This window comes from Phyllobates terribilis, unplaced genomic scaffold (genome assembly GCF_046119375.1).
Source record: "Phyllobates terribilis strain yellow unplaced genomic scaffold, ASM4611937v1 Scaffold_4__5_contigs__length_816908805, whole genome shotgun sequence".
NCBI classification, from domain to species: Eukaryota; Metazoa; Chordata; class Amphibia; order Anura; family Dendrobatidae; genus Phyllobates; species Phyllobates terribilis.
This window is the reverse complement of record NW_027362764.1, coordinates 164,931,368-164,947,595: the sequence shown is the minus strand read 5'-3', so window position 1 is coordinate 164,947,595 and position 16,228 is coordinate 164,931,368. Positions and strand designations below refer to the sequence as shown.

The 16,228-nt window shown below is 47.0% G+C and overlaps 1 protein-coding gene across 1 annotated transcript; it reads right to left on the bottom strand.

Moving 5' to 3' along the window:
* Positions 1-1,082: 1,082 nt before the first annotated feature.
* On the bottom strand, positions 1,083-15,809 carry LOC141264628 (breast cancer anti-estrogen resistance protein 3 homolog). The gene is made up of 2 exons (XM_073676905.1): positions 15,384-15,809; positions 1,083-2,466 (listed from the first exon to the last, which is right to left on the bottom strand). The coding sequence occupies exons 1-2, from the start codon at positions 15,807-15,809 to the stop codon at positions 1,087-1,089; spliced, it is 1,806 nt and encodes a 601-aa protein (XP_073533006.1). The 3' UTR covers positions 1,083-1,086.
* Between the last annotated feature and the right edge of the window lie 419 nt (positions 15,810-16,228).

The following is a 16,228-nucleotide window of genomic DNA, read 5'->3' as shown; positions in this document are numbered from 1 at the left end:
CACAGTGCAGACCGGACAGTATAGTCCTCCATACAGTATTATGGGCACCGTATAATTATTATTATTATTATTAATTTATATAGCGCCATTGATTCCATGGTGCTGTACATAAGGGGTTACATACCAAATACAGATATCACTTACAGTAAACAAACTAACAATGATCGACTGGTACGGAGGGAAGAGGACCCTGCCCTTGTGGGCTTACAGTCTACAGGAATGGGGCGGAGACAGTAGGTTGAGGGGTTGCAGTAGCTCCAGTGTTGGATACTCTGTGAAATTAGCAAAAGAAATTGAGATGTTGTGAGTTTTAAAATACTCATCACTGGTCAATTTCTGTGCAAACAAACTTATGAAAACCTACATCTGCATGCCTACTATTATATTCTGCTGGAGATTTTACCTAGTCAAATCCGCTGGGTATTAGTGTTTTGCTTGGCCCTTTTGCGTATTGGAATAAAGTTGTCCGGACCAGCTGCTTTCGGCAGAGCCCACCAACCATCTAATCTAGGTACATACTTGTGAATAATTCAGAGAGTGGTCTTAATAATGGTTTTATTTTGTCCCAGTGCATTAGTTTTGTTTCCCGTGCATATTTTTTTTTTCTTAAATGCATTTGTTGATGAATATTTTCATGGAATAAAAATCAAAACATTTCATTATTCGCCATGGTTTCGTTTTGGCTCATCTGGGTGACATGTATGTTAATGACCATTATATTTACAGAACTCATTTCATCCACGAATAACGTGCACTTTTGGGCCTTCTGCATTTTTTTTAAAAAGACTAATTGGTTGTTGTGAAAAGTGAGAATTTGATATGTTTTTATAACTATTATGCATTTACGGTAAGAACTGCAATTGTCCATCATGCTACTACACAATTAGTAGCGGAGATCAAAGTGATAGTAATATTAGATAAATAATTTGCTGTTATAGGTTTCTTTAAAAACAAAATGACAAAATATACATATACAGCAAGCCGTTCCAAAAAACAGCTCAAAATGCTAATGTCTGAAATCAGTCTCTACTTTATACAGCACAGATCGGACGCAGTTTTGTTTCAAGATGATGATGATGGTGGTGGTTATAATTTTCGGGACAAGGCTGTTAAGATCTGGCTGAATTTTTGGTATCTTTCAGCCTGGTTGACTTGGGCTCCTTTGCTTCCCCATAAAAGTCTCATTTGAAATTCTGTCTTGAACACTTCGCTCATCTCTTCATCTGGCTTAAATCCTTCCAAGAGCCGCTGTGCATTGCTTTGATACAAAGCTGCATTCTGGGCAATTATCCGTGCCGATTCCAGATGACCAAACATTATTTCACATCCTCGGTTGTGGTTCTCCCACCAGTCCATTCCTTCAAATATGGCAGATTGGCGCTCCAGCAACAGTAGTATAGGCAGCACAAGTGGGATTGTCAAATTATCCTGTGGGCCAAGTGCCGTACCTGCTCCTTCATACAAAGCTTTGCTAAAGGGCTTCAACTGCTTTTCATAAGTGATCGCTGTCTGTGTGTATTGATGCCTCAGAATTGTCCACGTATGTTCCAGTCTTGCAATCTGAGGCATGTCCAGTGCTTTCATAATGGAAGTGAATGCAAAGTAGTCTCCCAAATCCTTGAGTTCTACCGCAAGTTGGATGACCTTGTTCAGTGTTGCAACTCTTTCTTCTAAATTACCCGTACATCCCAAAATATCCACTGCGATCCCTATTGCCATAGTTGTGTGCCTTTCGATTAGATCCAGGCGCAGTTGGTGGCCATGCGGTAGAGTAATCATCTCCAATCCACAGCCCACTCCCATCATCTTTTCCATCTCTGACGAGACATCAAGTATCCTAGTAACCTTACAGTCCATGCGGAGGATGTGCTTGGCAATAGTCCTTGGGTCATTGTTTGTGAATAGTTCCTTGGCCCGTTTCAGTAGGGCTGTTTCTAAGGGTTTATTTTCAGAGGGGAGTAAAATAGATTCAAAGTCATTTGGATTAAAAGAGGATACGTTCTCATACACCGGCCTAACAAACTCTATCTCGTCCCCCGTATCAGTATGTTCGGGTTGTGAGCACTGAGATATACTGTCCTCCAATGTGGGGAAGTTCAGTTCTGAGTTACTAAGAGAGAAAGTCTCCTCCTCATCCGTTTTCTGACTTTCCAGAAAGCTGCTGTGTGACGAATGTGTCTTTGTCCACCCAACGTCCTCTATAGTAGTAGGGTGCAGTTCACAATAGTTGGCTTCGGAGTTATGCCAGATTGTAGGGGACTGTGGCTGCTTGACATACAATGACTTGCTGGACTTTGGAGGGAGTCTAGGACAGAGCTGACTGTCTGATCCCCTCAATGCCTCTGCAGAGTGAGCCTCAGAGCTGAACCTCCGGATTTCTGTTGGGCTTAACGTAGGTTCACTTCCAGTCCTGAAGACATGTGGTCTTGGTGTTAACCTGCCATCCATTCCTGGTGACAAGTATGGCTGTCACCATATATAATATATACCATATACAATATACCATATACACCATATATAATGCTCCATACAGGATACTGACCCCCTTATAATGCTCCATACAGGATACTGGTCCCCATATAATGCTCCATACAGGATACTGGTCCCCATATAATGCTCCATACAGGATACTGGTCCCCATATAACGCTCCATACAGGATACTGTCCCCCATATAACGCTCCATACGGAATACTGACCCCCATATAATACTCCATACAGAATATTGGCCCCCATGTAACGCTCCATGCAGGCTGTTTCCCCCTTATAATGACCTATGCAGGATGACACCCCCCTTTTAATGCCCTATGCAGGATGTCACCTCTACCCCCCATAAAATGCCCCATGCAGGATGTCACCCCCCCCATATAATGCCTCTTGCAGGATGTCACTTCCCCCCTTTTCAATGCCCCATGCAGTATGTCAGACCACCCCCTCCCTTATAATGCCCCATGCAGGAGCTCACACACCCCCCCTCCTGACAATGCCCCATGCAGTATGTCACACACCCACCCTCCTTATAATGCCACATGCAGGATGTCAATTCCCCCCTCCCCCTCTTATAATGCCCCATACAGGATGTCACACCCCTCCCTTATAATGCCCCATGCAGGATGTCACGCGCCCCCTCCCTTATAATGCCCCATGCAGGATGTCACACCCCATCCCTTATAATGCCCCATGGAGGATGTCACCTCCCCTCCCTTATAATGCTCCATGCAGGATGTCACCCCCCCTCCCTTATAATGCCCCATGCAGGATGTCACCCCCCCATCCCTTATAATGCCCCATGGAGGATGTCACCTCCCCTCCCTTATAATGCCCCATGCAGGATGTCACACACCCCCTCCCTTATAATGCCCCATGCAGGATGTCACACCCCCTCCCTTATAATGTCCCATGCAGGATGTCACACCCCCCTCCCTTATAATGCCCCATGCAGGATGTCACTTCCCCCCTTCCCCTCTTATAATGCCCCATGCAGTATGTCACCCCCCCATATAATGCCCCATGCAGTATGTCACTCCCCCCCATATAATGCCCCATGCAGTATGTCACCCCCCATATAATGCCCCATGCAGGATGTCACACCCCCCCCTCACTTATAATGCCCCATGCAGGACATCACTTCCCCCCTTCCCTTCTTATAATGCCCCATGCAGGATGTCACCCCCCCCATATAATGCCCCATGCAGGATGTCACCCCCCTCCCTTATAATGCCCCATGCAGGACGTCACTTCCCCCCTTCCCCTCTTATAATGCCCCATGCAGCATGTCACCCCCCCATATAATGCCCCATGCAGTATGTCACCCCCCCCATATAATGCCCCATGCAGGATGTCACACCCACTCTCCCCCCACCATATAATGCCCCATGCCTCCATAAATAAAAAAAAAAAATCAAATACTCACCTCGCTTCTCACCTGATGCTGATCCGGACTCCAGCATCGCCCGCGTCTTCCCGCTGTGACAGCTCAGGAGAGATCGCGCGAGGTGTAAACATATCACCGCGCCCCCTGACCTGAGACGTCACAGTCAGAGGACGCAGAAGATGCTGCGGAGGCACGGGGAGGGGTAAGCATTGTGCCGGCACCGTCACATGACCGGAGATGTCCCTGCGCTCAGCATGGGGCTGGGGGCGGCGGGGGGTCCTGCGGGGGGGGCCCCATGAGGAGACGCACAAGAGGGGGGCTCCGAGGGGGCCCCGACCGGCCGGGCCCCATGCTGGAGTCAGGGCAGTCATGCCCTGATGGCGGCCCTGCTGGAGGCTGGAGGGGCCCCCTCTCCCTCGGGGGCCCCCGTTCAATGAATCGGCTGCACGGGCGGTCGGTCCGCCCCTGCCCTGCGACACAAACAATGTCTTTAGTTTTTTCATGATTTTGGCTCCAGGTGTCCTGTCCCCCTAGACTTATGATCAGACCAGGCAGCTGATACACAAGTAGAATTGTAACAAGTCCCTACACTCCCTACCAAGTACTGAATTGATTCTTTTACGACTTAATGAAGCACTGAACACCCCGCGCACCCGCGTCCTAGTGACGTCTTAATATACGGCTTTACGATGCAGTCGGCTCACCGCGTATTCCACGTCTTAATAGAGGATAAGTTAACCTTGCGTGCCCGCGCCTTAATAATGACTTAACACGACTTATCAGTAACTTCCCTCCCCGTGTGTCCCACGACTTAATACACGACTTAATAGAGGATTGGTCTGCCCCGCGCGCCCGCGTCCTAATGACGACTTAATACACGACTTATCAGCAAGAACATCACTCCCCGTGTTCCTGCGTTATAAACAAAGAAATTTTCCTAAATTTTCAAGTGTATACTTGTACGCCCCTGCGTACAAAGATCGTTCTAATGGAACGGGACGCCTAAGATACCACAGAGCAGCAGTTAGCCAGGAGCGACTACACACCAGAGTTCTTGGAATCACACAGCGGGGACCCACCCAGTCGCACGGGCTGTCCCTAAGGGCCAATCTAGACACCACAAACTCACCAGAGACCGCTCAAAATACGAGTAACCACTATGGATTCATTAAATCTGCAGACTTACCGTATTCAGTGATGAGAGTTGATCAGGCTCTCGCTTTGAGCAGTCCCGGCTCGTCCGTAGGTGGTTCGGTGATGGGCACCCCGAAACTTAAGAGTCCCCTCGAGTGTGATCCGAGTCACGGCACCATTTGTGGAGGTTTCACCAATTTAAGATACACTAGGTAACTGCTCTCCTCCAAATTAAAGATGTCCGAGTGCATGCAGAGAAGCTAATTAACCAAATCTGCTAATCTGGTTGAAAAACTTCACTCAGAGACTGAACCACGCAAATGCCATACTTTATTACATAGACATGGGGTTATATAGTAGTCTCCTTCTAGGTGGGATTAGTTAAATTTATTGCTCTTTTCTGATAACTCGGCACACTGTAATTTGTTCATCTATGTTTCTCTTGGTCTGAGTAACGCCTTAGGAATTCCGATGGGAGGGGGTGAGGTCGTCTCTCAGCGCCATCTTTGCCAACTCGACATGAATCTCTCTGTTGCATACGTCATTCCCAGGAAATCATTTAGTTGCGCATGTCTACAAATAAGAACAGAAGCTGTTAGTTATATATTTATTAACTATTAACATAATCCATGTGCATATACACATTTGCATACATACATACACATAGATTATTCCATCATCGGTATATTGATTCACACTGATTAGGTAATCTATTAAAAGAAACTAATTGATTTTCTATAATATATATATTTTACCTTGACACTAGTGCTCAACAACTGCCCTCTTCTGCTCACAAATCCTTCCCAATGTCTGCAGTGTAGAGTTCCAACGTGTGGGGACATCACACACCAGTCAGTGAGCCGGAAGCTGCAAATGCTGCTGAAGCACGGCAAGGGCGGCGGAAACTGGAGCTGACTTTCTAAAATGGGCACACAGGCGACGTACTTTGACAAGCAGATTCGGCAGCTCCGGGTAGGTTTTGAGAAACTGCTGAGCCACGAGGTTAAGCAATTGGGTCAGGCATGGTACATGTGTGAGCTCGCCTCACCTCAGAGCCATGACCAGGTTCCAGCCATTGTCACACACGACCATGCCTGGCTGTAGGTTCAGCGGTGTCAGCCACAGATCTGCCTGCTCTTTCAGAGCTGTCCACAACTCTTCAGCATTGTTGTGGTTTGTCACCTAAGCATATTAGCTTCAGCACAGCCTGTTGCCGTTTGGCTGAGGCAGTGCTTCCAGCTTGTGACTGATGTGGTCATTTCGGAGATGGAGGCTGAAGAGGAGGAGGAGGCTGAGGAGGATGAGGTGCAGGAGCTGTGGGGACAAATCTGATTACCCTAAGGCCCGCAATCCTCAGGAGGATGTGTTCCGTCCCAAGGTCCGACTGGGTCCCGTCTTCCACTATGTTAACCCAGTGTGCCGTTAGCAAGATGTACCGTCCCTGCCCACAAGCACTTGTCACGTGGTTAGGTGGACTTTCCCAGTAACTGCATTGTTGAGGGCATGGCTAATGTTGTGGGACACGTGCTCGTGTAATGCGGGACTGGCACACCGGGAGAAATAGTGGCAGCAGGGGACCGAGTACCGAGGGACGGCCGTCGTCATCAGGTTGCAGAAAGCTTACGTCTCCATGAGCCTAAAAGGCAACATTTCGAGCGCAAGCAGTCGCAAAATGTGGGAATTTAGTAGTGTGGCCTGTGGGGCGTTGGCTGCGTATTGGCGCTTGCGTTCCAAGGACTTGGGTATGGACAACTAAACGCTGCACTGGGACAAGGACATGCTTGCTGATGGTGCTAGTTGAGAGTGTGCAACGACAGGTGCAGGGCAGGAGGCATATTCACATGCACTATGGACAGGGGATTGGCTTGCATGCACAACAGCAGAAGAAGCAGTGGTGTCACCCGCAGACACTGTCTCAGGACCCTGGGGTTCGGCCCACAAAGTCGGGTGCTTCGTTGCCTTGTGCCTGATCATGCTGGTGGTGGTTAGGCTGGTAGTTGATGCTGGCCTGGCTGGTGGTGCAAATGGCCTTTTTGGGGTTATCGGCAGAGTCTTTAAAAAACAACTAGACTCGGGAAGGCCTAACAGTTGTACTGGCAACTTCGTGTTGGTGTTACGGGGAACGGTTGCCTGCCTTCTGTCTGCGGCCACCACACTGCTTCTTCCTGCCTGTTGGGGTGCTCTTCCTCCCTCCCCCTGTGTGCTGCTGTCCTCGCTCTGCATGTCCTCCTGTCAGGTTGGGTCAGTTACTATATCATCCCTCTTGTGACACTTTCCCACCGTCGCCTTCGTATGATCGTGGCTGCTCAAATATTTGGGCATCGCTACATGCAATCTCCTTTTGCCCCGCTTCAAATGGACCAGGCGAGAGGCCCGAATCTATAAATGGACAGGTGAACGGCTCTTCGGAGTGTCCAAGTGTGAGATCAGTTGTCTCTGGGCACTCGGCATGGTGGGAGGAAGCAGGATCAGGGTGAGGAATATGCAGTCCAGACTCATGGCTACTGAGACTTGACCGTGTGGAAGACAGGGTGGTGCTGGCACAGTGACTGGAAGCATTATCCGCTATCCAACCAACAACCTTTTGACACTGCTCTGAGCTCAATAGTGGTGTGCTGCGGTCCCCTAGTAATTGGGACAGGAAGGTCGGGCGAGAAGATGTGGGTGTTTGTTGTGGCACAATTTCAGCTTGCCCACGGCCTCGGCCTCTGCATGCACCATCACCATCACGTCCAGTTCCCCATCCCTTGCCACGCGCCTTGCCCATTTTAAATGGAGGACAATATCTTCCACGCTCACTACAAATGGCTGAATTTGGAGCGAACTTATATGCAATCCGTGTGACAGACAAACCACAGTTTTAAATAGCTGGCCAGTAGGTAACTATTTTTGACCGCAAACTGATGTCAATAGCTTCGCTGACACACTACAACAAAATTTCAATGGAGGCCAGAAATGGCAGAATTTTGAGTGCAATTATATGTGATCCGTGTGACGGACAAACCACAGTTTTAAATAGCTGGCCTGTAGGTAACTATTTTTAACAGCGACCTCGTGTCAATAACTTCGCTGACACACTGCAACAAAATTTCAATGGAGGCCAGAAATGGCAGGATTTTCAGCGCAATTATATGTGATCCGTGTGACGGACAAACCTCAGTTTTAAATAGCTGGATTTTTAGCGCTGTAATATGGAAAGGCACAGTGGCTCCACCATCCGGACCCATAACATCCCTCCGTTAGCCATGCAGCAAAAGCTAGCTTTGACAAGGATTTGTATCAGAGCCCAGATTATAAAGGGAAAAGGAGTGGCTAACCGAGCTCAGTTGTGAGCACAGGGAATTCAAACATGACCGCTTAACCCCAGTTCTGCCGGAAGAAATAAACACACATTTAAAATGACAGAGAAGTGCTTCTTCTCGAAGCTGGAGTAGAAGCCATCTGAAGCTGAGGTCTTCTGGCTCCAAACTGTCACGGTAACCCCATGACACTAACAGGTTGAACTCCACCATCTCCAATCTGTTGGCCACGGAAATGCTGCCTTTCCGCCTGGTGGATACAGATGGTTTCCGAAAGCTAATGGCCATTGCAGTCCCCCACTACCAGTTGCCCAATCGCCATTGCTTCTCTAAGAAAGCTGTGCCTACGCTACACCAGCATGTCGCAGACAACATCACCCGTTCCTTGACTAAATCTATGTCTGCCAGGGTGCATTTCACCATAGACACCTGGATGAGTAAGCATGGCCAGGGGCATTACATCTAACTAACTGGGCACTGGGTGACCCTGGTGGCTGTGGGACAGATGGGGAAGGGAATCCCCAAGGATTGCGGGACAAACCTCTGTATCGAACACTTCCTCCACTGCTTCTGCCTCCTCCACCTCCTCTAGGCCCTCCACCTGCTCCCTCTACCTCCGCCTTAAAGAGACATGTGTTCCAACAGTGCAGAGCTAATCCCCACCACCTCCATACTCCTCCAGGGCTCACCGCAATCAGCAAGTGTTAAAATTAATCTTGGAGATCACAGTCACACAGGTCAAGAGTTGTGGACAGCTATCCAGGCTAGGCTGAGCAATGGCTGTCTCCATTGAACCTGGAGCCAGGGAAGGCCATGTGCGATAACAATGAAAACCTGGTGGCTGCCCTATGCCGGGACAACCTCATACACGTGCCTTGCATGGCTCACATCCTCAACCTGGTGGTAGATCAATTTCTCCCCCACTATCCCAGCCTGGATGTGTTGCTGCAGAAAGCACGGTTGCTGTGCAGGTCATCGACATGCATCGATAGAGAAGTCTTTGTCCATACCAGTTAACCAGTTTATATGCGATATGCCGACACGGTGGAATTCCACTCTGCACATGTTGCAGCGACTGTGGCAGCAGCAACGAGCCCTGACGTAGTATGTCATGTCGTATAGCCTGGGTCAACGCAGTACGGACGTGGTGCAAATCACGTTTGGGGAGTGGGAAAAGATTAAGGACCTCTGCACCCTTCTGCACAGTTTTGAAATGATTACTAAGATGGTTAGCACTGACGATGCCGTCATCAGCATCACTATTCCGGTCATCTACATGCTGGAGCACCTTTGAATAGTCTGCAGGAGGAGGTGGTGGTCCCAGAGAAAGAGAAGGAAACAGAGGAGGATGCGGAATGGATAATAATGTCTCTAAGTTCCACACTGTCATCAAACAGGTGGGTGCCAAGGCAGGGTGTATTACAGCGATCGAGGGGGGCTCGTGTTACCAGACAAACTGTTTGTGAAGGTGTAGGAGCCGAGGAACAAATGGAGGAGGATGAGTAGGAAGAGGTGATGGGCGAGCAACAGTCAGGAGATGAAGAGGATAATGATCCCCTCTCTGTTGTCCGTGGTTGGCGGTAGGGGATGGAGGAAATAGGCATCAGTGTTACCCAGCCACCAACACACCATAGGCTAGGACCTCATGGAAGAGCCCAACACATGAGCGCCTTGCTGCACTACCTGCAACACGATCCCCGTATTGTTAGGATTCAAAATAGTGCTGACTACTGGGTTGCCACTCTGTTGGAGCCACGGCACAAGAGTAAATTTGCCAGATGCTTCCCGCCCTGGAACGGGACCTGCGCATGCTAGAGTATCGAAACACGCTTTTAGACAACCTTAAGAGAGGTTTTCCCCAAGACAGCAGTGAGGCACACAGTGTGCATCACAGTTGTAGACTTCCAGCCTCGGTAACATCAATTTGTCAACGCAAAATCATTAGCAGCAGTAGTGTAAGTGGCAGAAGCAAATTCTGTGAGTTGTTTCACACATTTTTTAGACCAGCTCATGCACCAGCACAACAGAGTACAAGTCTGACACGTGGTGAACAACTGGAGAGGATGGTGCAGGAGTATCTTGAGCTAAATATCAATACCATCAGGGAGGGTTTGGACCCTTTCACATTTTGGTCTTCAAAAATGGAAGAGTGGCCTGAGCTCGCCTGTCACGCCTTGGAGGTTTTATCATGCCCGGCAGCCGGCGTTCTCTCAGAACGTGTCTTCAGCGCTGCTGGTGGTGTCCTGACGGATAAGCGCATCTGGCTGTCCCCTGAAAGTGTAGACCGCCTAACTTTCAAAAAGATGAACAAGTCATGGATCTCCAAGGACTTTTGCACCCCAATCACAGTTTGTGCAGACTAGGCAATGGTGTAGTTTTTAGTGTGCTGCATTGATCTCATGTTATTGCAGTCTGTAATATCTTTGTTGTGGCTTCTGTGCCTGCTGTTGCTGCTGCTGCAGCAGATGTTAACAATAATTTTTGGAAATGTGGAGACTCCTGATTGGGTCTCCATCTGCTGGGTTGGCTGTAGTGGAAGAGGTGTCAGTGCCCCATTATACTAGTTCTACTCTGGTGAAATTGATGACACTTTGCTGGTGTCTGCCCTTAATTTTTTGAAATTTGGAGACTCCTGATTGGGTCTCCAACTGCTGGGTTGGCTGTAGTGGAAGGGGTGTCAATGCCCCATTATACTAGTTTTACTCTGGTGAAATTGATGCCACTTTCCTTGTGTCTGCCCTTAATTTTTGGAAATGTGGAGACTCCTGATTGGGTCTCCATCTGCTAGGTTGGCTGTAGTGGAAGAGGTGTCGGTGCCCTATTATACTAGTTCTACTCTGGTGAAATTGATGCCACTTTGCTGGTGTCTGCCCTTAATTTTTTGAAATGTGGAGACTCCTGATTGAGTCTCCATCTGCTGGGTTGGCTGTAGTGGAAGAAGTGTCAGTGCCCCATTATACTAGTTCTACTCTGGTGAAATTGATGCCACTTTGCTGGTGTCTGCCCCTAATTTTTATAAATGTGGAGACTCGTGATGGGGTTTCCATGTGCTGGGTTGGCTGTAGTGGAAGGGGTGTCAGTGCCCCATTATACCAATTCTACTCTGGTGAAATTGATGCCACTTTGATGATGTCTGCCCTTCATTTTTGGAAATGTGAAGACTCCTGATTGGGTTTCCATCTGCTGAGTTGGCTGTAGTGGAAGAGGTGTCAGTGCCCCATTATACTAGTTCTACTCTGGTGAAATTGATGACACTTTGCTGGTGTCTGCCCTTAATTTTTTGAAATTTGGAGACTCCTGATTGGGTCTCCAACTGCTGGGTTGGCTGTAGTGGAAGGGGTGTCAATGCCCCATTATACTAGTTCTACTCTGGTGAAATTGATGCCACTTTCCTTGTGTCTGCCCTTAATTTTTGGAAATGTGGAGACTCCTGATTGTGTCTCCATCTGCTAGGTTGGCTGTAGTGGAAGAGGTGTCGGTGCCCTATTATACTAGTTCTACTCTGGTGAAATTGATGCCACTTTGCTGGTGTCTGCCCTTAATTTTTTGAAATGTGGAGACTCCTGATTGAGTCTCCATCTGCTGGGTTGGCTGTAGTGGAAGGGGTGTCAATGCCCCATTATACTAGTTCTACTCTGGTGAAATTGATGCCACTTTCCTTGTGTCTGCCCTTAATTTTTGGAAATGTGGAGACTCCTGATTGGGTCTCCATCTGCTAGGTTGGCTGTAGTGGAAGAGGTGTCGGTGCCCTATTATACTAGTTCTACTCTGGTGAAATTGATGCCACTTTGCTGGTGTCTGCCCTTAATTTTTTGAAATGTGGAGACTCCTGATTGAGTCTCCATCTGCTGGGTTGGCTGTAGTGGAAGAAGTGTCAGTGCCCCATTATACTAGTTCTACTCTGGTGAAATTGATGCCACTTTGCTGGTGTCTGCCCCTAATTTTTATAAATGTGGAGATTCGTGATGGGGTTTCCATGTGCTGGGTTGGCTGTAGTGGAAGGGGTGTCAGTGCCCCATTATACCAATTCTACTCTGGTGAAATTGATGCCACTTTGATGATGTCTGCCATTCATTTTTGGAAATGTGAAGACTCCTGATTGGGTTTCCATCTGCTGAGTTGGCTGTAGTGGAAGAGGTGTCAGTGCCCCATTATACTAGTTCTACTCTGGTGAAATTGATGACACTTTGCTGGTGTCTGCCCTTAATTTTTTGAAATTTGGAGACTCCTGATTGGGTCTCCAACTGCTGGGTTGGCTGTAGTGGAAGGGGTGTCAATGCCCCATTATACTAGTTCTACTCTGGTGAAATTGATGCCACTTTCCTTGTGTCTGCCCTTAATTTTTGGAAATGTGGAGACTCCTGAATGGGTCTCCATCTGCTAGGTTGGCTGTAGTGGAAGAGGTGTCGGTGCCCTATTATACTAGTTCTACTCTGGTGAAATTGATGCCACTTTGCTGGTGTCTGCCCTTAATTTTTTGAAATGTGGAGACTCCTGATTGAGTCTCCATCTGCTGGGTTGGCTGTAGTGGAAGAAGTGTCAGTGCCCCATTATACTAGTTCTACTCTGGTGAAATTGATGCCACTTTGCTGGTGTCTGCCCCTAATTTTTATAAATGTGGAGACTCGTGATGGGGTTTCCATGTGCTGGGTTGGCTGTAGTGGAAGGAGTGTCAGTGCCCCATTATACCAATTCTACTCTGGTGAAATTGATGCCACTTTGATGATGTCTGCCCTTCATTTTTGGAAATGTGAAGACTCCTGATTGGGTTTCCATCTGCTGAGTTGGCTGTAGTGGAAGGGGTTTCAGTGCCCCATTATAATAGTTGTACTCTAGTGATATTGATGCCACTTTGGTGGTGTCTGCGCCTAATTTTTTGAAAAGTGGAGACTCCTGATTGGGTCTCCATGTGCTCGGTTAGCTGTATTGGAAGAGGTGTCGGTCCCCATTATACTATTTCTACTCTAGTGAAGTTGATGCCACTTTGGTGGTGTCTGCTCCTAATTTTTTGAAATGTGGAGATTCGTGGTTGGGTCTCCTTCATGTGCGTTGACTGTAGAAGTAGGGCTCCCAGACCGGCAGGTCTCCACTTACTTTCAGTCAACTACCCGTGTTACTATCCTTAAGTTTTTGTACCAATACTACTCTATGAAACTGAGGTTTGTGCCATCTGAATGTGGCTGAGCAGAAAATCAGCTTGAGCTGTTACATGTGGTATCAGGGCTCTCAGCACAGCAGGCCTACACCGATCCCTCACCCACCTCGTCTTCATTTGAAGATAAATTCAAAGCTGTAAATGCTGGCCCAGACCCTGATACCTCATGCATGGCCTATGGCTGAGTGCTGCTGTCCAATTTTAAAATGTGCACTGTGGGTCACTTGATGCCACTTTTCCTAGTGTTTGCCCCAAATTTGAGCTATTTTTGCAGCTTTTGGGACCCTTTGAAGGTGTTGTCTATGCATTTGGTTTTGCCCCCTATTGAATGCAATTGGATTCTGATATGTTAGACGAACTGTTCGACGAATTGTTCGGCGAATATCGGGAAGTTCGCCGATCTGAAACGAATCTAACCTTTTAAGGTTTGCTCATCTCTAGTACTGATATGCTCTTCTGCTGCTATAGATAGGAGTGCTTCTAGTCTTTTTAACTAACCAAGAGAGAAAAGTTAAATGGTGTCACCTAAATGATAAGAGAAGTGGAGATATTTACAGAAGATCTTTCAAAATACTGCCCCCCATTGGTCAGGAAAGGGTGCTGCTTAAAGGTCAATTTACACAGGCTGATAATCGCCAAACTAAAGTTCATAAGAACGCTCTCTCGATTTTTAGCCAGTGTAAATCTGCCAACTCTCAGTCAATGAATGAACACAACACTAGTTCGTCGGTTTATTGGTTCGTTTATGTCAGCATAAAAATCTTTGCTGATTGAAGCACATCTTTCCAAAAAAGTCAGCAAAAAAAAAATGGATATGTGAACAACCTCATAGACAATAATGGGTTTGCAGTCTATCCGTGGAAAACATGGATACAACACATACATCGAAAATGGACACCTTATGGGTACATAATGGGGCATATACTCAGCGGATTTTCTGCTGTGGATTTGTGCAGAAAATCTTCTGTTTATTATAGTAACAATGTTGTGAATGAGATTTCACAAAAGCTCATTAATACGCCGCTAACAAAATCTGCAAATTGACCTGAGCTTCAGATTTTATGCAAATTTATACTGCGGATATCGTTGCAGATCCTATTGTTTTTCACTTTGCTGTTGACTTTCCATTGCGGAGGTTCACAGTGGAAAGGTCCTGTGGGCTTGTATCCTATATGGGACAGAAAGTGAAGACTGATTTGTATTCTCAATGAATACATAACAGTGAAGGCAGTTTGGGGGGAGTTGGGGGATGGTAGTAATGTAAAGGTTTTGAATGCTGCTTCTGCTATTGTAATGTTGAGGAGTGGAATCTAAACAATTAACCTTCCTGTATTTATTGTGCTGTGAGCGTTAATTGCTGCAAGATGCAAATTACTGTAATTTTTATCTATTTGGCATCTAGGATATAAATCATTTATCTGCAATGCCTTTCAAAATACCCACCCCCACTCGCAGGGTGAAAACAAGAAAGGCTGCATGATAGAGCAGCAAATCAATGGCATCCTCTGTACTGACACTTTATTTGTTACATTGTGACACACTTATTGTTACATTGTATCTCTTCTTCTAAGCCTTTGTTATTCTACAGACATAGTAACTTGTAAATGTTTTCGATTCTGGATATAATTACTAAACACTTATATTTTCCTATTTAAGCATCAAAATGTAAGCTACTGAAATAACAGGCAAGTGGTTCAAACATTTCTGTTTAAGCAATTATTTGTTGCTGCTTATATGGTGCCATATTTTGCAGGGCTGTACGGTCCCATCCACATTAGTCCTAGTCCCTATTGGGGATCACAACCAATTTTCCTGTCTAAAGACCCCCATACACATTAGACTAACGTAGACAGCAACCGCCAATATCTGTGGGAACGCACAACACTCTAATGTGTTTTAGAGCCTGCTGATTCCCCCATCTACCCCGACAGATGATTTCAGGTTCAATGAGGATGAAGCATGTCGGATTTCTGAAAGCGGGTCTTTTTGTTCTCCAGGATATAAGCCACTTCTAGAAGAGTCTGGTAACGGCTTTCTATTGGAGAATGCAATGGAGCTCTGCAAAGAGCTGTCAGCTGAATCAGGGGCGTAATGATAATGCAGATGGGGGACCGCCGACACCAGTGCAAACTTCATCTGGATGTGCATCCTTGGACGCACATTCAACTGAAGTGTATTGCAGCGCAGAGACCAGTCGGGTCCGCGAGCAGCAATACTCACTGCCAGCCAATCAGAGGCCACCAGCTGATGTCTGCGTGCACGTGACTGGAGGCGTATGGCAATGACGTCATAAGCTCCTGTCGCTTGCACACTGAAGTCAGCTGCCGGCTTCAGAAGAAGACGCTGCATGGCGGCGGAGAGGAAGGAAGGTGAGTATAATTGAATTTTTTTTTCTATGCATTAAAGAACAGCAGCAGCATAGGGGATATATATACCAGGATGGGGGATATATATACCAGACTAAGGGACATATTTACCACGATGGGGGATATATACCAGAATAAGGGACATATATACCAGGATGGGGCCCAGGATAAGGGATATATACCAGAATGGAGGAAGAGGCACATTAAAAAAAAACACTATGTGTACACCCATGTACATAAAATATGGTAATATATCATCTTTATTTAACATGCAATCGAACACAAGGGCAAAGACAAGGATTAAAGGAGACATTTCACTGCATTTTTTTTTTCAAACTGAGTGAGCACCTCCTCCAGGCAGCGCTACTCCACTGTTTCTGGAACAGTTTTACTTCTTCTTCT

Bases quoted from the DNA above. Each gene is read 5' to 3' on its own strand.
- LOC141264628 (XM_073676905.1), bottom strand. From the start codon at position 15,809: ATGCAGCGTCTTCTTCTGAAGCCGGCAGCTGACTTCAGTGTGCAAGCG. The intron at 2,467-15,383 runs GTAGATGGGGGA...ATATGGTGACAG, and splicing joins ACCTGAAATCATCTGTCGGG to CCATACTTGTCACCAGGAAT.